Here is a 22,142-nt window from a genome sequence, read left to right as displayed (position 1 = left end):
TAACCTTATTTACTATTGGAGTGGAAAATTGTATGGGGAATCAATAACCGCTGAAGCGATTTACAAGAAATTTGCTATGGTCTACATCTTTGATTTAGTTGAAAACGATACCAAATATTAATTCTGCCAAAAGAATTTGGTTCAGAGGAAGCCGTGTTTGACCATTTTAATGTCGTGTAACAAACGCAAGTATGAGGTCGGAAGTAGGGTTTGCAATCCGGATCCGGAATGTATTAAATCCGGATCCGGATCCGTGGATCTTCCCGTACATTTCGGATCCGTCGTGCAAACCCTAGTCGGAAGTGAAACCGTCTCTTATGCACCAGGACCCGGAAATCGTGAGCGCGCCCCTCCCCGTGGTGCGCTCCCTGCTACCTCCCACCGAGGTTCAGCTCAACAATGGCCCGCAGGTGTGTATCAAGCTTTATGTCACACATCAATAGGTAAATGAGGCATTGATGGCTGAAAAATATTACAAAATCTTATAAATTAGAAATTTAGCGAACTTATTTTTTTAATGAAAAAATTGTAAACCGCTGCATATTTCATTTGTTAATTACGGGTATGCGTGTAAAAATAACATTTCTGTAAATTTATGGATGAACCTCAATTTAAAAAAATGTTCCTACAATTATATCGTTTTAGAGGTTAAAATCTGAACCTGTGATTTTATGTCAAAAAAGTTATGACACGACACACAATGTGTTGTCGAAAAACTGACTTTTAAGAAATATTATTATATACCTAGTTAGCAAAACATACTATAATTTAAACCACTACCTACGCACTTTCATTTTTATCATAAGAAATGAAAGTGTCAATCATTTCGTGTATAATTTTTCACCAACAATGCCTCATATTAAATAATGACAAAATAATCCAACAATTTTGAGGAAATATCTTTTAAATCGCCCCCTTGTACTGTCTTTACATTCATAAATACATGATTAAGGACAAAAATACCTACTTACATTACTATTTCAAGAAATAGATAATAAAATAAAATATCGTATGCATGTAAAGACAGACTAATATTTGAGTTCACCCCCCTAAATAAAAAGCGAATTCTAAAAAAAATACTAATTTGAGACTTTGTTTTTTCCAAACGTTTTCGCTCTGGCTACTAGAAGCAAGTAACTGGGCCCTTATTATTTAATCTGTTAAGTATCGATGTTAGATCCGTGAGAAGCCGTGCTTGGCATGCACCATTATGGCATTTATACTAGCTCATGTTTTTGTTTTTCCTCCCTGTCCTAGAATGGAACTTAGAAAATAGACCCTCGTAGTTAGACGGAGATTCATTGGAATGTATCATTCATGCATGTCATTTAATCTTGTTTTTAACATGACTAAATCATTTTCATCTCGAATCATGCTTCGGCGGACATTTCAAGGAATCTCTCTTGATACGATACTTCAATAAGTGTTTTACTTGCCTAGTAGCTATAGCGGGAATCTACCTATTTCTTGTCTTATTTACCTATCTCCCTTTTACGCTGGATTTTGCAAAATTGCGTGCCTTTGGGTTAAGTTAAATAAAAAACACACCAAGGCGCAGCGCACACGGGCGGAAATCATCAGAAATTAAGCACCGGAATCTCTAAGGCACCTGATTTTTGGATGATGCCATACCCTAATATATTCCGTGACCATAGAATTTGACCTATTCAATTTCTAATTATTTTAGCCCGTGGGGGATGCATCTTCATCGGAAAATGATTATTTAAACAACAATTATTTAGTAACTTCTTGAATAAAATATATCAAATATTTGGCAAATACAAATGAAATGAGAATAGTTTTGCAAGAGCCAGTGATTCTGCACGAGTAGATTGTGTGAGAGGCCCGGGGAGACTTGATGCAGAATTAATTGTTAAAATTATATCCATGGTCTTTGTTTAAAATTACAATTGTCTCCCGAGGTACGTTGATGAAATTAGATTGATTGGAAATACTAGGAAACAGATTTTTAGCCTGATAATCTTCCATGGCTGGGCTACAAAAATAACTGTGTCAATCCAACAACTTCCTCACATTCTTAGAAAAATACTAAAAGTATTTCGTAAATAGTAATCGACACTTCTAGATTCCTGGTTTAAGGGTTCTCGAATGAATGTTTCCCACGAGCAGCTGAGGTCGAGTAAAGTAGCTATGTGGGATAGGTTAGATTTGCGGCTTCAAGAAGTCAGGTGGCCAATGAATCCTGTGATTATAAGAAAAATTGCTACACCCCACTGGGGTCCATGTGCAACTTAACATAATTTGTAACATCTATGTACATACCATGGTTTGCAATAAAATTTTACTTACTTACTTACATTACCTACCTTATAGGACAGGTAGAGGGGAAGAGTAATTGCTAAATATAAATACTTAAATAAATATTATAGGACATTCTTACACAGATTGACTTAGTCCCACAGTAAGCTCAAGAAGGCTTGTGTTGTGGGTACTCAGACAACGATATATATAATAGGTATACAAATACATAGATAACACCCAAAGACTCAGGAACAAATATCACACAAATAAACGCCCTTACCGGGATTCAAACCCAGGACTGCGGCTTCACAAGCAGGGTCACTACCCAGTAGGCCAGACCAGTCATCAAAAAAGAATTTAAATAAATTATCGTTAATATATAGAGGATAGGTTAGGTTTGACGACTTGTGGGAACACACTTGGATAGCCAATCCCACTACGCAGCGATATTGAATCGCCGCGCGGGGAGTTTGGCGTCCATGTATGTTCTCACAAGCCCCGCCACTTCTTTCTGTAACATTATTGTGTGAACACGGAAAATAAATATAAAATTAGTACTTCTGATTTTCAATGGGTCACCACACCTAGTCTCCTAGACCTTGGGCGTGCGATATTAAGACCAAAAGTCGCACAGTGGTGACCCCGACGTGATTTCTTAAACATCAAGATTTAAGCCTCAAGCCTGCGGAAGCAGGTGTAGGAAAGGTTATCAAAGACCATGGTAGGCGTAGGTGTTGGTAAGGTCCAAAGACCACGAGTGCGGGGGTGGGGGCTGTCTCCCCGGGCCGAGACTGACGCGGGTGGTTTCGCAGCGCGCGCCGCCCTCGTGCGACTACCTCGAGCCCACGCCGCGCGCCGACCCGCCGCCGACCTCTAGGTAACCCCGCCGACTCCGACACTGGCTGACAAGCATATACGAATAAACCGATACGATAATACGATACTAAACCCTTTTATATAAAAGGAAAAGTTTAATAATTCAACGCTTCTGACATTTAAATATCATCTAAGGAAATTTGCGACGTTTTAAAGCTAAAGGTACTGCATACATCTTTTCTAAAAAATCTTTTTTGTGTTGTAACAAATTAAGTTGTTAATTGTTATAAGAGTCTAAAAAGTTGTGTATTTAAAATTTTAATTTAAAGTTTCTTAAAGTGGAATCCTAAGCGTAGCGAGAGTTCCAAAGCCTAAATCTACTTTAAACTCAGAGGCTTTAAATTGCATGGACACATTATGAATGAATTCATTCATAAAATGGTCACGCAATTTTGCTGCTCGGTGCACATACATAAAATACCACAAGTGTAAATACAAATTGACTAGGCTAGCCAAGTAATTTTTAATAAAGAATACCTATTTGCATATGGAAAAATTAGCTTGTAATTTGTAAATGTCTGTCAGCCCTTTAATCAAACTTTTACTAACAATTTCTGTTATATTTAATGTTTCTGTGATATTTATAATTCAATGTTGTTTAGTGATAAAATAATAGGCATATGGCATATGTGTTTGGTTGCCTAAATATTTTAGAAATTATTAATACTTAGGTATAACTTATACTGAGAAATTCGTGTTCGTTTGAAAAATGAAAATATTTATTGATAAATAAATAAATAAAATCTCTATTTACTTGAAACCTAATACATAAAGATTTTATTTGTTTGTTTGTGTTTTGATAAATCATCGCAAGTAAATTCTACAAATAGTTTTTAATTTTTAAATATTTAGACAATCATTTACATAAAAAGAAAAGTTTCCGAATCAGCCAAGAGACTATGGCTGGAGCATGATTAGTGTTAGTAAATTTTACCCCAAAGATTCTACTCCTAACCAATATTATTTCCTCTATAAAAGAATACTAAAATACTTAAAATTACCTAACTTAATTTAATTGCAATATTTAACATTCCAATGTTTTTTTTTCTACTTAAATACTTAGATTTTGCAAAGCACGTTGCTTTATAGATTTGCCTCTACGTTCACTGAAATAATAATTATCTGGAAAATGATAATCATCTTCCTCGCGTTGTCCCGGCATTTTGCCACGGCTCATGGGAGCCTGGGGTCCGCTTGGCAACTAATCCCAGTAATTGGCGTGGGCACTAGTTTTTAAGAAAGCGACTGCCATCTGACCTTCCAACCCAGAGGGTAAACTAGGCCCATTTAGGGATTAGTCCGGTTTCCTCACGATGTTTTCCTTCACCGAAAAGCGACTGCTAAATATCAAATGATATTTCGTACATAAGTTCCGAAAAACTCATTGGTACGAGCCGGGGTTCGAACCCGCGACCTCCGGATTGCAAGTCGCACGCTCTTACCGCTAGGCCACCAGCGCTAATAATATATATAATATAATAATAATATATAATATAATAATAATTATCTGGAAAATGATAATGATTTTTCAAAAAACCTATTTTGTGAAATAAATGTTGCTATCTCTGAAATTATAAAAATCATCTATGAAATGAAAAAGTATAAAATAACTATTTAAGTATTATCTGGAAAATTAAATTAAATTTCAATAAATGAAACAATGTTCTTATCATCAAAATGATAATGATAATCTTCAAAGTTATTTTTTTAAATATATAATTGGAAACTTGGGAAGTAAATGGGTGATTTTATAACGTGTTATATATATTTGTAGCTCAACGGATCAGCTGGTGCCTCATAGCAAATCGCCAACGGCGACGCCGGACCATCCAGGAATAGAGGATTCACAATATCCACCTCTACTGAAAGGTAGGATTACTATAACACTATAACTATATGAAATTTGACAAAATGTGAATCATGTATCTGTATCTCAGATCCTACCGACTGCGCCAAGATATTATACAGAATATACATAATAGAAAAAACTCATGCCCTTCATATTATATAGGCTGATTTTCCGTTCACTTGAGGCTGATGAAGAAAACCGTTAAAAAGTAGTATACAAAGTGTCACTAAATAGAGAAAATAATATCTACCCATATGTGATCTTGGGCTGGTCATAGGTCTCTTACTGTACAAGAGGGTTTTAAATACTTGAGGCAATAGATCCACGCGCAATGACAGACTGTAGACACATATACGGCATGTGCAAACATTTTTGCAATACCGTGTCACAAGTGGGTTTCCCCAGCTTCGGAAATCAGTTGAGGTTATCTTCAAATCAAAGAAACCAAATAAAAAAAGATAAAATGTTGTGAATGGGAGGGTAACTGGTTGTTTGTTCGACAGCATCACAAGGATATGGCAACATTCCAATGGCGTCGCGGCGCGACAGCGGCGGCGCAAGGCGCGAGGCTGCTACTCCCGCCGGCGAGATCAACACCACCACAAAGTTTCTGCCGTCTAACTCCACTGACAGGTATAGTGGGCGAACTCATGGCCACAGACTAGCTGAGGCTAAGACGTGGCCTACGATGGAGCGAGCCTGCCCAGAAGGTGCCCGTTCACCCTTGATTTGAAGGTTGCCGGGTTATATGAGCACGGAAATATGGACGCATAAGAAAAGAGGAAGCAAAGCGCTTCGTGCGAATTGGTGGAATATCTACCAAGTAAGGATGGTAAGTAACCGGCCGTGCGTCTAAAAGTCCGATGGTAGAATGGGGACGGTGGAATTCGGATTCAAACTTTTTGTTGTCAATAATCCAGCCAATCCCGGCAAGATCATCGATTTTGACATTTCCTGTAACACCGCACTCGGCAGGAATGCTGCACAGCAATACTATACTTATGCTTTGGAGCTGTCTCCATCGGACAGTTATATCAAAGGGGCGAAGGGGTCTCTATAGGTAGATGTTCTTCCAAAATTATACATTAGTTAATTCTCCTGCATTCAGCTGCTAAGCATATTCCGATTCGTGATTTGGTAATGAAGTTAATACACTGCGAAAGGTTGATGAAATGTTTCCAACGTTTCAAAAAGAGACATTGCTCACGGCCAAGTTAAATTTCTTATAAAAAATTTGATCGCCACATGTTAAATAAAGCAATAATGATTACAAATTTGATTATTTCCGCAGGTTACTAAGTTCAGTGGACGGCGGTTCAGTGGACTCAGACTCGGCGTCGGAAGACGGGCCCGCTGTGTGGGAAACCTCGTTTTCGGAGCGACCCGAGCGGCCCGCGGACCCGGGGCCGGCGGTAAGTCCAAATGAGCGTTTTCCAAAAAAAAAGTGTACATTTCATTCATGTCTTCAAAATATTGACTTCTTGGGCTCATTTTACTCAGAATCATTTTGTACATTCACGCCTCATACATAAAAAAATGTGTCCAAAAATTCCTTTCCAGATCGTCACATTCTTGTATGAAATTATTTTTTATTTGTATGAACGTGACGCACTGGAAAAAAAATTTTCCATACAAAATTTTGGGACACGTTTTTTCATGTATGAGGCGTGAATGTACAAATGATTCTGAGTAAAATGAGCCCAAGAAGTCAATATTTTGAAGACATGAATGAAATGTACACTTTTTTTGGAAAACGCTCAAATAATCCCTTTCCCTTATCATCATTTCAGTCCTCTTTCTCGTTTTCATGATAGAGAATGCCTCATAGCATTTAGTCCGCCTTTTGTAGGATTGTATTTTCTTTTGTGCAATAAAGATTCAATAAATAAAAAAATAAAAATGAAGGTTGACTGGTAGAGAATGCCTCATAGTATTAAGTCCGCCTTTTGTACGCTTGTATTTGCTTTTGTGCAATAAAGATTAAATAAATAAAAATCAAGGTTGACTGGTAGAGAATGCCTCATAGCATTTATTCCGCCTTTTGTACGATGGTATTTACTTTTGTGCAATAAAGATTAAATAAATAAAAATCAAGGTTGGCTGGTAGAGAATGCCTCATAGTATTAAGTCCGCCTTTTGTAAGATTGTATTTTCTTTTGTGCAATAAAGATTAAATAAATAAATAAAATCGACAACGTGATGTTGCTTGATGTTGCTTTATTCACTTTTCAATCTGCATTTTCAGTTTTTTTAAAGACTCGAGGAATTCTGCTTTCTGGATAAAACATGATTTTGGTTTTAGTTTTTTAGCCTCGGAAATTGGAGTCTTTATGATTAGATAGATAATAACTCGTAAAAATCACGGTACTTGTTAATAGTTCTCATGGTAAGCTAATATAACATAATACTCATTACATGTATAATATAAGCCAAACATGATGAAAAAAGCAATTAAGTGCCAAAAATATGTGTTAATAAGTTTATTGTCGCTCATTTCTGATTTCTGATTTGTGCCGCCAAAGCATTTTCACCGAACCTAACTAAATGTACGAGCGCCGATTTGCGTGATGATAAAAATAAATCCTCTACGAAAATAGAACGTTCAAGTTCATTCATCCGTCTACGCTTCTATATAGACAAAACGGATGATTTTATGAATTGAACTGCGTCACACTTTAAAAAGAGATAAAGCTTTAAAAGTTATTTCTAGATTTAATCCCCATCAAGATTGCGTCATAATCTTAATTCGGCCCATAATGCTTCTTTTTTTCCAGGTAAATTATTTTTACGTTTCATTGTATTAAAGAACATCTTCAATACCTACTTAGTTATATTTTAATACTCGAAACTTAATCATGCTGTAGGTACAGTTATTTACTTGGGCTAAGTTGAAGGTGTTTTCAAGACAGTCAACTCTTCAAGTGGCAGGAACCGGCTCCCAGACAATTTACGTCATTTAAATTTGAAGTTTGATTAATTCAAATAAAATCGAAATTCCAACTACTCAAAAATGACCTATGCCACTTTAAAGGATAACTGAAGGGTACACGGAAATAACATGTCTAGTCACTTTAGTAACATTTTGAGTAATCGCGGTTTTAAAATTTGGAACAATGTCAAACCGTATGGTAATTCCGTGACCATTATTTACCTAAAAATAAAGTTGTGTTACATTTATTATACAGTGGTAAGATATAACTAATAGTTCATTAAGAGCTCTTCATTTTGAGATAAAAATCTCATTTTCCGAAAAAAGTGACTAGACATGTTCTTTCCGCAGTGGCGGATTTCCCATAAGGCACAGTAGGCTCGAGCCTAGGGCGGCGAGATATTAGGGGCGGCAAATTGTGACAAAAAAATCGCTGATGATAACAAGAAATGACTTAAAATTAGGCCAGGCAACGAATTCTCAAAAAAATGTATAGAGGTAAATGCTTGGAACACAATTTTTGACTTCGTAACTTTGTTTGAACTAGTTAGGAGGTGAACATATCAAAAGTCCCCGGCCGTAGTGCTATGCTATGCGTTCTAACGACTGATCATTGTACAAAATGAAAGCTGATTAAATTTGCTACAAGTTTTATTTAGTACCTACAGTTTTTCGATATCTTGAGGGCCACAGTTATGCGCGAATCGCGGCGCGAAGCCGCGAACACGAGTGTGGCGTCGATTTCACAGATTGTTCACGCCTTCGCGCCTTGTTCCCCGTTTTTTGTCGGTTTTCGGCCAGCGTTAAAGGAGGCGCGAAGCGCGAACTTGCAAGTCTCCACAATACACACTATTTTGGCTCATCAGTTGCAAGATAAATATTAATTCTATTATATATAGCGGCTATATTTTACGGTTTTACAACAAAACAAAATGGAAAAATAGCTACAGCAAGTATGATGCCTTAGATAAATGACAGTTAAACTCGATTAGCTGATGCTTTTCAGCCATCTTGGCTCGGAACTAAACTGCGACCCGAGAACCGAGAAGTTTCACCGAGAAGTTTGCGAGTGTGGAGTCATACGTCAACGTCGCGATATGTTCGCTCGGCGAAGTCGGGCCGCGATTCACGCACAATAGTCTGGAGGGGGGCTTGTATAGGGCCCTTCACACTCGTGCGCGAATCGCAGAGCGAAGCCGCGAACGTGAGTGTGGAGTCGATTTCGCAGATCTGCTACACTGTTAAAATCTTTCGGGTTCCTTTCCTCGTGAGAACCGTGAATATTATTGATGGAAATTCAAGAGCGGCTATCTCAAAAACTAAACAAGATACTCTAGATCAGCCATTCTCAAAGTGTGTTCCGCGGAACCCTAGGGTTCCGCGACACCCCTGCAGGGGTTCCGCAAGAATTTAGAATTATGCTTATTTAATAAAAAAATACACTTCTAAAAACTATTGTTTTATTGTAGGGTTCCATTAAGTATTTCGCTTTCCAAAAGGGTTCCGTCAAAAAAAAATATTGAGAACCGCTGCTCTAGATCGAAAAACTCGACTGTATAAAACTTGTAGCAAATTTTATCAGCTTTCATTTTGTAGGTATTTATAATGATCATGTCACAACGACGCATAGTTTCCAAGATATTATAAGCGAAAAACCGAAAAATGGAACCTTCAAATCAAACCCCCCTACCCCCGCTCAAGGGCTACGGCGGGGGACTTTTGATATTTTCACCTCCTAACGAGTCCAAACAAAGTTACTAAGTTAAAAATGTGTCCCAAGCATTTCCCTCTATACCTTTTCGTTGCCTGACCTAAATGTAGTCAATATTATGGGTGCTGATGCTGAAGGGGCGGCTACAGGGTCTGAGCCTAGGGCGGCAAAGACTGCAAATCCGCCACTGTCTTTCCGTGTACACTTCAACTATAGTTATGTTATAACGTCTATATTATTGTTATCCAGGTCGACAAACTAATCAGCATAACCCCAACGTCACCCAAGCCCCCGGAGAACGCTCTCTCCAAAGCGATAGACGCCAACGTCAACATCATGGACAAAACCAACCACAGCAAAAACAGCCTCATGCCAGAGCGAAAGACTGCCCCCATAGCCTCCCCCGACCCACCCCGAATCACCGCCTGGGCCAAAGAACCTCCTAAACTTAAACCCAAACCCCTCTGCTTAGACGCAGCCCAACTAGAACAAAACCTAAACGCATTAAAAAAGAATTCAGGCTCAGTAAACCTGACGACGATGAACATCCTTCCACCCCCATATTTCAACGTAGTTACCCCTAACAAGATATCCGAATCTAAAACTATACAGATCGATCCTAAGAAAGCTGTCATCCAGGATCTAAGTCCAAGAGAAGAGCCTAAAGAGGAAAAAACTAAGCTAAAACAGTCAAATTCAGCAGCTAGTTTGCTAAACGGTCCTATGACGGATGTTCCGTACGCGGACAGTGATAATGCGTCGTCGAGTTCGGGCAGCAATGGACAGAATCAGATCAATAATCAGAAGAATAAGAACTACTCTGACGTCATCGTTGGTGAGAGGAAGCTTATTAAACAGGGTAGCAATGGGGTCGCCGAGTCTGAGATTAGTTGTTAAAGTGTAAGGCGTGGTGAAGCGAAGCTGGAGGCTTTACAGTGTTTACTTTAACCAAGGACCCTTATCTTACGATTTTTTTATAGCATTGCATTGGTTCCGGCAATGAAATTGTTGAATATTTTATATTTCATATTTCTTTATTTCGTATATGCACGGATACATTACACGTCAAAACATTGTAGGTACAGATAAGATTAAATTAACACTTATTCTTAATTACATTTTCCATTATTGATAATGAGCAAAGTTTACTTTAAAACAAATTATACAATGTCAGGTTAACTAGAATAAGAAATAGCCATAAATTAAAAATTGAACCAAAGTAAATTCAAATTAAATTAAATGTCACAGAATTCTCGAATGTCAAAAAAAGCATTATTAATTAGCCATTTCTTTAATTTCCTATAAAATGAGTTATTATTTTCTACGTTTTGTATGTCATATAATTTGTCTCGCACAGATAACATACCAAGACAAAGCAATTTAGATTTGACTAAAAGAAAGATTTAAAATACAATAAACGGAAGGCCTTTAAATAGGCCGTTGGGTGGCTAGAAATATCACTATTTTCCCCAGATCTACCTTGTCCAAAAAACAACTGACAATACTCAATAAGTTCACTAATAACTCTCACTCATTAATAACTGGAATGGCTTTAAAGCGGAACGAGACAAACTCTTATGTGGGTAAATGCCAATAACTTTTCCACTGAAAAATATAAGGATGCATCAACAGTTTCATTGCCGCCACTGTCTTTCAATGAAAAATAATTACGTCGGTTGATAACCAAAATTCACTAAATTTCAATAACCTTTACAATAAGTAATAGACTAACAACTACTAGTATTTGCTAGTGACTTTTGGTTGAAAATAATTTATTTCTGACAAATATAAAGAGTTGACTGAAATCAGTGTGTGATACGTGGCTTCAGGTTCGCTTCAATTCGCGTCTTGTAGTGGAATTATACGCCATTGGTTGTGCGGAGTGATGCGGCGTTGCCGTGACAGACTTTTAAAAGCTTTAGACTTTAAAAAACTATAGAAATAACTAAATAAGTCATTAATCTAAGTTGTACATATAAAATCTTTTACATCTAAATTAAGATTAATATAATTCGAGGTTAAGGGTTATTTCGAAAATGTATTTTTGTCGATGTGTACAAATTTGTTTTGTAATAAATGTATTTCTTTGACAATTGTAATGGCTTCCTGGATCGCTTATAGATGAATAGTTTATTGTTGCTCAATTTGCTCAATATTTTGCCGGTTGTAGGCCAAATAAAATATAAAATGTTAGGTTTTCTACGTAGGTAGCTCCAAGATAAGTTAAAATGGAATTTTATACTGAAACATTGTTTTTACATGGTTGTTGCTTGGTAGCATTTTTTTCTATGAGAATTGTTAAATGTATTTATATATTTGTATTTTAAATTGAGTTAAAGCTTTCTTAGTTATTTGCTTGTCCAGTGAGACAGTGCTTTTCCCCTATTAACGTCCTAAACAGCATTAGAATATAATGTTGGCTTGCATTAAAACCTATAGGACTACCCTTTGACTGAGGCGGTTGGTAAGCAGTTATTGTGGACAGCAACGGACACGTTGAACGATTGGCTGCATATAGACCTAGTTGGTCAAACCAAATTGTCAGTAAATTAGGACAAAAAAAACTACACTCATCTTTTTCTTTTGGGTGCTATAGTTCGTTTTTTTTATCATTAGAAAGAAGGTAAGCGATCTTGACATGACTTTTAATTGTATTGTCAATCAGTAACTATTACTTATGAAAGCAGAAGAATATAAATGATCGTATTAGATTCATAATTGTTACATATTTGCCGTGACTTATTTTTAAAACGTGTTTTTCAACTAAAAGACACATCAAGATTGTTTACCTTTTTTTAATGCTAAAAAAAACGAACTATAGTACTAGTGTAAGACAAAGATAGTATGATTCTCTCTGTCTATGTTTGAAATGAGACTCCTTTGACAAATTATAATTATGCGCGTGCAGTAAAGATAGGAAATGGCGGACTAATGTGCGAAATTCTTCGTGCTATAGAGTCCTTACTCAGTGGCGTAGCTAGGCGTTGGCGAAGTGAGTTGCCCGTCGCCCACGGCCTCGCGCCCCAAGAGGGGCCTCGCGCGAGGCCCCATCGGGCACAGTGAAAGGGCCTCGCAGGTGCGATTTCGCCCACGGCACAGAATAAATAATAGTACTAGATACAGAATACTCACTCTGTAACAAAACGAGTCTGTTACGATCAGCACAGATATGGCCGCTAGGTGGCGACAGCGCCACGCGCGGCTTATGGCTAGCCATCAAAATTGGTGTGGAACGGATGTACTTTTAGCTACCTGTAGCAAAGCAACGAAATCGCGGAGTGAGTCACGCCTGCCCACGGCTAGATTAGTTCACCTTTCGCCACTGTCCATACTTTAGTCTCAAAACTCGGCTACCTTCTACCGTCGCCTGAGAGAAGTGGTAGACCTAAAGATACGCGTAATCGTTTTTCTTTTCTCTTTGCCGGGTGAAGACGTAAAGCTGAAATTTGCGTCATCTTATAAATATACAAATACCTATTTTAATAATTACTTTATAAAATTAAACTCTTAATAAGTTTCGCAGAAACTTAAAACATATTTCGGAAATCGAACGCACATGGCACTTAATAATAAAAGATAGGTAGAATATTTTGAAATATAGTTAAGATCATCGAAACCTTTCTCTAATCAGTTTCGAGTAGAGTCGCGATTTTTTTTCAGACCGTGGTAATTAAATAATAGACTAATTAAAATTAGTTATGAATAACGAAACGAAAATATAAAATTAATAGAATGTAATATGTATATTAATGTTGACTGGAAATGGAAACTTAAGAAAGTTACCTATTAAATATAATGCTTTTTTATTTCATTCGCACTCTTAATTTGATGGAAAACCAAGCAGAAAGGGTGCATTAAACAGTTGGAAATATACCTACAAGGGTTAGCTAAAAGAAACTATATTCATTTATAAAACTGTATTTTCCATCAAACACGTTAATAAAAATAAAAATCAAGTATTCCCAGAACTTTTCTTTACTTTTCTACGAAATGAAACCTAAATTCAATTCAATAATTTCCTTATCATTTTGTTCAGAATAATAAATACTCAATCATTTTGTTCAGAATAATAAATGTAAAGAAAAATTTGGTTTAAAACATGATATTCTTTAATTTCAAATACTTTTTTGTTAGGTACTTTTCTATCTTGTGACTAGAAAAACAGTAATATTATGAAAGCTCATTTTTGGCCTGTTTAATAACCCTATGACTTGTTGAAAAACCCACAAAATAGAGATTTGAAGAAATGTTTGAACAAACTCAACCAGCATTACAATTCTAGAACAATTAGTATAAACGTAGTAATGCTTAAAATGTTTGTAAATAATATAAAAAGTAGACATTTATTACATAAATTCCGACCTTATGTATTCATATATAATTATAAAAAACCGTTACAATTAATGTAGATATAGAATAACGCATCTGTTTTTGTTGTAATAGTTTTAATTCCGTTAAGAATGGGTGTATGCTATATATATAATATATACAAATATATTTAAAAAAAATCACCCAGTATGTTAAGAATAGGTCACGTGACAAAAAATGAATGTTGTTTCATTAGAAAACAATATAGGATTATATCTATTTATATGGAATATAAACGTGTGTAAAATATAAGAGAATGCTTTAATTAAACTAAGAATAGTGTAAGATATAGCAAAAATTGTTTTTTAATCGTTGTTTTTAATCAGAGTAGTGCCAATTTTGATAGTTTACTGCCTTTCATTTTGCATTTAGGATATTATTTTTTAATTATTGAGGCATGAAATGACAGGGTATCATGATACGATTCGTTCTCTTTAACTTTAGTTTCTCGTTTTCTGTCGAGGGTCATGCTCATGGCCCTAAAGCCTCAAGGTACGTAACGGTGTTGTTTTGAACCGTTCGTGGACGAATTTTATGCAAGTGTTTAAGGCTATGTTCCCTGAATAATTTTTGAGACAGCGATTGCCGTGACAATATCGTTTGCGATATAGCGGCTGGGTCCCGTTTCTCAAAAGCTTAATTGTAACTTGTAATGCAATTTCTAACAAAAGCTGTCAAAAAGTGACATCCGCTTGTATTAAAAGTTACAAGCTTTTGAGAAACGGGCCCCTGGACTCACGTTTTATATTTCTTCATAGGTTTAAGTAAGTATGGTTCTAAAAACTATGAAGTCGAGTGTAAAAAGTGCAGATATACTTCAGGGAGCATGTGTATAGGTATGGGAATATTTGTAAACGCCTCGGGCTTAACGTAACATAGTTTCGATGGTTTTTGACATGAGTACGAGTGGAAATTAATGTATAACTTTTCATATGAAAACGTATGGACCCCGGAAAACTGTCACTAAAAATAAAAACAGTTTCGTTTGACGAATAACGTTTTACTGTCACTTCTGTAACGTTGCTCAATTTAGAATTATTCTTTTTGAATTAGATAAACTTTCTAAAGATTATGTTTTAACAAAAAAAAAGTTTAAATGTGGTTGTGAAGTATGTATATTGACGGAAAACATCCTAATAAGTTCCCTCGACTTGAAGCGAGTGACTCTGAAATGTTATTCTTCCACATCATTTCTTTTGAACAAAATGACAGTAGCTTGTCATTTCTCATGAACGAAATGATAGTGTTTACTTACACTGTTTTGAACAACGAAGTTGCAAATTGTCCTGAGCAAATTTTAACGTTTTATTTTTGAGACAAAAATCCACTTGTTGGATACGCGATGATCGTTTTAAGATATATAAATATGCTACATAGAAAGCACTTATGTCTACTTGTGAAAATATGGATGACACAATGAATACAAGTTGCATGTAAATTTATAAAGTACAGAACAAAAGTGTAATTGATATTCAAAAATAAAATCATTAATAATAAATGTACCTAAGGTGTCGTTTCATTTTATTTTAACATCCCAATACACTTAGTTAATAACAAAAATAAATCCCTGGAGGCAGGCGTGGCTCACTCCGCGATTTCGTCGCGTCGTTGCAAGTACCTACAAGTCATGCGGCCCACACCAATTTTGGTGTCTAGCCATTGTAGTTGCCGCCTTCTAGCGCTTGCGCCACCTAGCGGTCATATCTGTCGTAATAGACGCGTTTTGTTAGAGAGTAAATCTCAAGTCACGTCTATCGTGTGCGGCGTATGGTTGTGAAGTATGTGCATGGCCTAGTGTAGTACATTGTGAACATTAAAGTTTAGTTCATACTTTTACCGATACCGTTTTGTTTGGGGATTGTATTATAGTATTTTTCAAACTCGATGGGTAGGATGGCAGCTGTCATTTCAATAGTTTTGCGAGCTTTGGCGTTTTTAGGTTATAAATTATATGAAGATGACACCTGTCATCCTACCTATCGAGTTTGAAAAATACTGTAGTTGTTCTTGGTATCAGAAATATTAAAAGGTTTTAAAAATGAAAAACATAATTACTTCCAGTTTTTATTATTAATTTCCTGTTAAATATTATTCTTTACGAAATGCTAGACATCAAATTATTACAAATACTACGTGGCCTGCTGACACTGATATAAGTATATGATCATTCGGAGCCAAGTTGTAACACTACCCTAAAATCACTACTCCAAATTCAGAAAACTTTGTAGGGTCAATGCGCTAGTTTTCGTCCATGCTCTAGTTTTCGTCCACTTCACAGATTAGCAAATAACATATTTGATATTTAATTTGCTACTTGCGAAATATCATTTTTATGTAGATAGATATATTGTTTCAGCATTAAGGATTGCAATAAGGTTTATATTCAAATTTCATCAAGTGGACGAAAACTAACGCACCTACCCTATTTTGTAAGTACTCAGATCTTTTAAACGGAAAGAATAACCATAGAGATCATTTAATAATACATTATTATATTGGCATTTTGAACAAAATGAAGTAATATATTTTAGCCAACATTACATGAATAATACTTACAAATAATGATCATTTTTCTTAATTTCGAGTAGCTTATACATTAAATTTAGCGACGAACAGCAAAAATAATCTCTGTCTGAGAATAAGATTTTGCTCGGAAATATAATTAAATTCCTACACTTCTATATTGCAACATATTTATTCGTAAAGCTTTCCGCAACTATTTTATACAATTATTTTCAATATTTTATGAATAACCTGAGTATTTTACCGCATAAAATATATTAATCGCAACATACAAAAATAGCAACCTCGATAAAAATATTGTTACTATTTTTATTTCATTATGTACTTGATCAATGGAAAAAAATGTGATGAAATATTGCACTTACAAAAAATCTTAACATATCTAGGTTTCTACAACAAATAATACATAAGGAATATTAGCAAACAACATCGATGTATGTGATATGAGCAATAATGGATAAAACTCTATTCATAAATTTAACCTTTCACTATCCTCCCAGCGCCCATTGTCCTATCTATGGTACTAAAATTACTTCAATGAAATTTGAATCATTTAAAATTGGAACACGGTTGTATTTCATTCATTTCGATAAATATTAAAGCAAAAGAAATTCAGCCTTATTTCTTTAACTATTGATTTCAAATTCAAATGCATTTTTTCTGAGATAGGCTTTAGGAGGATATGTTGGCGCCCATACATTACTAAAGTCTATTTTTTTATTCGGCAGACTAAAATGACATTTCATAGTATGAAATGACATTTTATGTTCATAATATGAAATGTCATTTGAGTCTACTGAATAAAAAAATAGACTTTATACTACTTCTCAAACAGCTCGGGTATAGTGACAGATATTATCTCAATACAATGTTGCTAGATTTTGCATTTAAGGTTATACATTGTATGGAGATGACATCTGCCACCGTACCCAAGCTGTCTGATAAATACTATACTATACAAATACTGATGAAACGAATCCACTGACAATCCAACCTCTAGACTGAGCTAAGGCAATTCTTTCATTAAACCGATGCTGCCAAAAATACGGGGGTGCGGGGGGACGAGGTGAGCGAGTCCCGTGCCGTGATTGGTCCGTTCAAAGACACGGACCAATCACGGCACGGGATTGACTCGAAGATGGAGTAACGCTACCGTATGTGTGGCAGAGGGGGTAGCGCGACTATGCTATGTCTAGAGGTTGGATTGTCTGTGAACTAATCAAACAATAAAATTTTACAACATTACTAGAAAATGCTTAATTTATGAATAGAGCTAAAAAACTAACCAACTACATATTTTTGATACATGTAAGTATAAAAGGAATCTCTTACCTACACTTATAGTGATGCCAATGTATATTATCAAAACTTTTAAATTTAATTGCATTATATATAACAATTTAATACTTTGACAACAAAACAGGACGGTACTACTATACTATGGAATAATATTTTAAATTTAATAATAAATCACATTAATTATTACGATTATGATATTTTTTCCGAATCCATCAAATGAACATTTAAGGCGTAAATTGTACGTAATATAACAATGAAACACACTCCCGAGACCCAGAAGCATTTGTTTAGTTTATGAATTTGGAACCCTTAGTTACTCAATTAAAGTTCATAATATGTGGAATATGTACAAAAAAATTGACGCTGGGTCTTAGGGTAGGTAATTATAATTTAATATTAACTCTGATATACGATTATACAATGAACATATCTCAAAAATTTATCAATTAATTAATTTTATACTCAATTAAATCATTGTATTTAATATATTTCCATAGTGTAGTACCAAATGGTTCAAATAATTCCATTATCAATACCAATTTTAAATAAGCCTATATCAATTCAATTTGTAAATCTATAAATAAACAAAATTGCCTCAACCCCCAGCTTAAACTTAAATAATCGTCAAATAAAATATAAATGACTTGTATAATATGATTGCGCATCATTATATGTATTCTACGCAAAAAAATCTCAAATAAAAATCACGATTGAATTTGGCGCCAGAGGTTTTCAAAATGGCTACCGCACTTTGGAAAATACGTTCTACGACTAATAAAAAAAAATTGCATAATAAACGTTTCGCGCCAAAAACCACGCAATCAAACATTCGAATTTCAAAATACACTCACACTATCACATAGCTCCTAACTGAAGGCTCGTTTACACCGTTCAAGCGACTGGCGCCAGTGCCGCTGGCAAGTTGGAAATGCATGCCAGTAGCAACGTTCAAAGGAAATGAGCCTTTATGCCGTTTGGTTAGAAGTCGTTGTCGCTGGACGCGTCGTATGTCTCCGCGATGTGCGGCGGCGGCTGGTAGCGGCCCGCCGTCAGCACGGGCCCGTGGAACGACTGAGATCGCAGGACGCTGCTGTAATGACATTAATTATAAAATAGAAACTAATTAGCATTTAAAGTATTGCTGATTTAGCTTCTTGGAGGACAGTTAAGTCTCAAAAATGTGGACTTCTGAAAAATATGAATTAATATTTTTAGACCTTGTAAGCATACTGAAGGTTTTTTTTTTTGTTTAATTTTGTAACAACAAAATACTAAGGTTAAGTATAAATTTTGCCACGTAAAAAATACCGCAAATTGTAGTCGGAGGGATGAATAATTTTGATATTAAATTAAATTTTAGTGTTAAATAATACTGTATAGTAAATACTTACCGTGTTACCTACTCAGGTTAGAATTAAAGCATTCATAACAATAATTAGGAGCGTGCCAATCACAGTCAAGTAGGGTTAGCATTTGTTAATATTTAATTTTAGTGCACACTTGGGTTAGTAGTAGTCGAAGGTAATGTCGGTGCAAAGTGTTATTTACAGGGTTTTTATGTGACTGTAGACACAAAAATAAGTATTTTTGCAATAAACTACGTGCATATGTCTCATTCGGTAAAGAAGAAATAGGTCAGGGTTATTACAAATATTAAAAAGATTAAAGCGTTGTTAGCGGCCGAATTGTCCCAGGTTAGTAAGAATTTAAAACTAAAACAATCCAATCAAAAACAAAAAAAAGAAATATTTTGGTTATTGATTAAATTTTACTGTTTTGAAGTTTTGACAATCCAAAAAAAATTGAGATAATTTCGTTGCCTAAAAGCGCAAACAATAAGTTCAACAATCCTGTTTTCACTTTTAAAGTAAAAAACTGTTTACTTTGAAATAAAAGTTAATAAATAAAAAATAATAATTCTTAATAGTCTAATAAAATGCGCCCTTACAAAGCACACAGTAGATAATTATTCCGACTTGCTAATTGAGAAAGTCACATCTATATATTATGATAGAATGAGATAGAAATACATATATGATTCATTCTAACAGATAACTACACCCCTCGTCTAGCAATTAGCATCGTGTTATATAAAGTGCCTTTCAAGCGAAATTAAAGCCATAAACACCATAGGTATAGTTGGTGCAAAGTGTCGGACGCCACAACTGTCAAACTGACATTTCGACTGTCAAACTGTCAAATCGACTAACCTCACAGAAACGAGATGGCTTCCTTCTAGCAGTATTGCATGCACAATGACACGTGTCACGCTCTAGAAGACGTAATGACATGTTAACATTAGTTTAAATAAAGAAAATTTATATTAAATAAATGTTAATAAGAAATTATACTAAAATTACGGGTAAATTAAAATACTTTCTTCCTATTATGTTACAATGATGTGGTATGTTAGTACAACAACCAACATTATCAAAATATAAATATGTGTAAATTAAATAAAAATTCTTCTATCTTGCTTACTCCCTTGCAAGATTCCATTGTCGCCCGTAAAAAAAAAAACAAAAATAACTACTCTTGATTACCCACAAATATGACTTGGTTGACATAATTCTAGTGAGAAATTTAGTAGACAAGCTTTTTAGTTGAACTTGACATCTTAAACACTAAACTATTTTTTACACGAAGACTTGTACTTGAATACTACGTTCGTTGCTTGCTCACTAAGATCATGTGAACGAAGCATAACACCTACTCTAGTTACCTAAGTAAAAAAAGTTACCCATAGACAGTTTTTTTTTATTACCTGGCGGTTTTGGGCGGGGCTTTGGTGCCGGGTGACTTGCCTAGTGCCGCGGCTTTGCGCGGGTCGTATGATGCCCGTCGTTTCCACTTTTCTAATTCTTGTTTCTTTTGTTCTGTTAACAAAAGTTTTTCAATGAGAACGAATGCTGGTTATTGAAGAAGGCTGATTGTAGAGAGAATAGAACTAGCGAGGGGCTCTTACGTAGAAAGTCGAGCTTATTGAGTTTAGTGACAGACTCTAACGAGTCTAACGTAAAAAAAAATGTGAGCGATTTTAACGTGAAAACCCGAATATCGATCAGAATAAAATTGACACTTTAGTAAAGTATCCCCAGTATCTTACTGCGGAGTCAAATTGACCCCGCAGTAAGATACTGGGTCAAATTGACCCGTCAGTAAGATACTGGGTCAAATTGACCCGTCAGTATGGTACTGGGTCAAATTGACGTCACAGTTACGTACTGGGTCAAACTGACCCCGCAATAATATACTCGGTCAAACTGACCCGTTATACAAAATACTGGGTCTATCTTACCCATCTCAATTTGCTGTGCGCTTCCTCGCTGCGGTCGCTCAGGTAACACGGCCACGTATGTCTTGCTCGGGTCGCGGCGCAGGAAGTTCTTCGGGGAGGTGTCGCTCTTGTACTTGGATATGTCCAGGTAGCGCGGGGCCACGGGTTTCTTTACGGTGGATTGACTTATATCTAGTCTAGACGCCTTATGGGCAAATTTCATCCTAGAAAATGTTACGGGTCAAATTGACCGGTCAGAAAAAGTGACTGGGTCAAATTGACCCGTATAAAAAATACTGGGTCTACCTTACCCATCTCAATTTGCTGCGCGCTCCCTCGCTGCGGGCGCTCAGGTAACACGGCCACATACGTCTTGCTCGGGTCGCGGCGCAGGAAGTTCTTCGGGGAGCTCTCGCTCTTGTACTTGGAGATGTCCAGGTAGCGCGGGGCCACGGGCTTCTTTACGGTGGATTGACTTATATCTAGTCTAGACGCCTTATGGACAAATTTCACCCTAGAAAATGTATGGGTCAAATTGACCCGTCAGAAAGTGACTGGGTCAAATTGACCCGTCAGAAAAAGTGACTGGGTCAAATTGACCCGTCAGAAAAAGTGACAGGGTCAAATTGACCCGTCAGAAAAAGTGACTGGGTCAAATTGACCCGTATAAAAAATACTGGGTCTACCTTACTCATCTCAATTTGCTGCGCGCTCCCCCGTTGCGGGCGCTCAGGTAACACGGCCACGTAAGTCTTGCTCGGGTCGCGGCGCAGGAAGTTCTTCGGGGAGGTGTCGCTCTTGTACTTGGATATGTCCAGGTAGCGCGGGGCCACGGGCTTCTTTACGGTGGATTTACTTATATCTAGTCTAGACGCCTTATGGGCAAATTTCACCCTAGAAAATGTTACGGGTCAAATTGACCCGTCAGAAAAGGTGACTGGGTCAAAATGACCCGTCAGAAAAAGTGACTGGGTCAGATTGACCCGTCAGAAAAAGTGACTGGGTCAAATTAACCCGTCAGAAAAAGTGACTGGGTCAAATTGACCCA

At 36.2% G+C, this 22,142-nt stretch overlaps 2 protein-coding genes across 2 annotated transcripts in view; one reads left to right on the top strand and one right to left on the bottom strand.

Moving 5' to 3' along the window:
* Positions 1-10,553, top strand: part of LOC134658664 (tyrosine-protein kinase receptor-like) — a 55,365-nt gene extending 44,812 nt beyond the window's left edge. The window contains exons 24-29 of the mRNA XM_063514316.1: positions 327-410; positions 3,075-3,139; positions 4,913-5,007; positions 5,491-5,620; positions 6,279-6,399; positions 9,877-10,553. Of these exons, the coding sequence (XP_063370386.1) occupies positions 327-410; positions 3,075-3,139; positions 4,913-5,007; positions 5,491-5,620; positions 6,279-6,399; positions 9,877-10,524 (1,143 nt within the window). The 3' untranslated portion in view covers positions 10,525-10,553. The remainder of the gene's footprint in view (positions 1-326; positions 411-3,074; positions 3,140-4,912; positions 5,008-5,490; positions 5,621-6,278; positions 6,400-9,876) is intronic.
* A 7,705-nt stretch (positions 10,554-18,258) lies between these two features.
* The window catches only part of LOC134658857 (uncharacterized), an 81,039-nt gene continuing 77,155 nt past the window's right edge, over positions 18,259-22,142 (bottom strand). The window contains exons 8-10 of the mRNA XM_063514528.1: positions 21,406-21,553; positions 20,582-20,693; positions 18,259-18,907 (exon numbers count right to left, since the gene is read on the bottom strand). Coding sequence (XP_063370598.1) covers positions 18,796-18,907; positions 20,582-20,693; positions 21,406-21,553 — 372 coding nt within the window. The 3' untranslated portion in view covers positions 18,259-18,795. The remainder of the gene's footprint in view (positions 18,908-20,581; positions 20,694-21,405; positions 21,554-22,142) is intronic.

The sequence above is a fragment of the Cydia amplana genome, chromosome 23 (genome assembly GCF_948474715.1).
Source record: "Cydia amplana chromosome 23, ilCydAmpl1.1, whole genome shotgun sequence".
Lineage (NCBI taxonomy): Eukaryota > Metazoa > Arthropoda > Insecta > Lepidoptera > Tortricidae > Cydia > Cydia amplana.
This window is presented reverse-complemented; position numbering and strand designations above follow the sequence as displayed.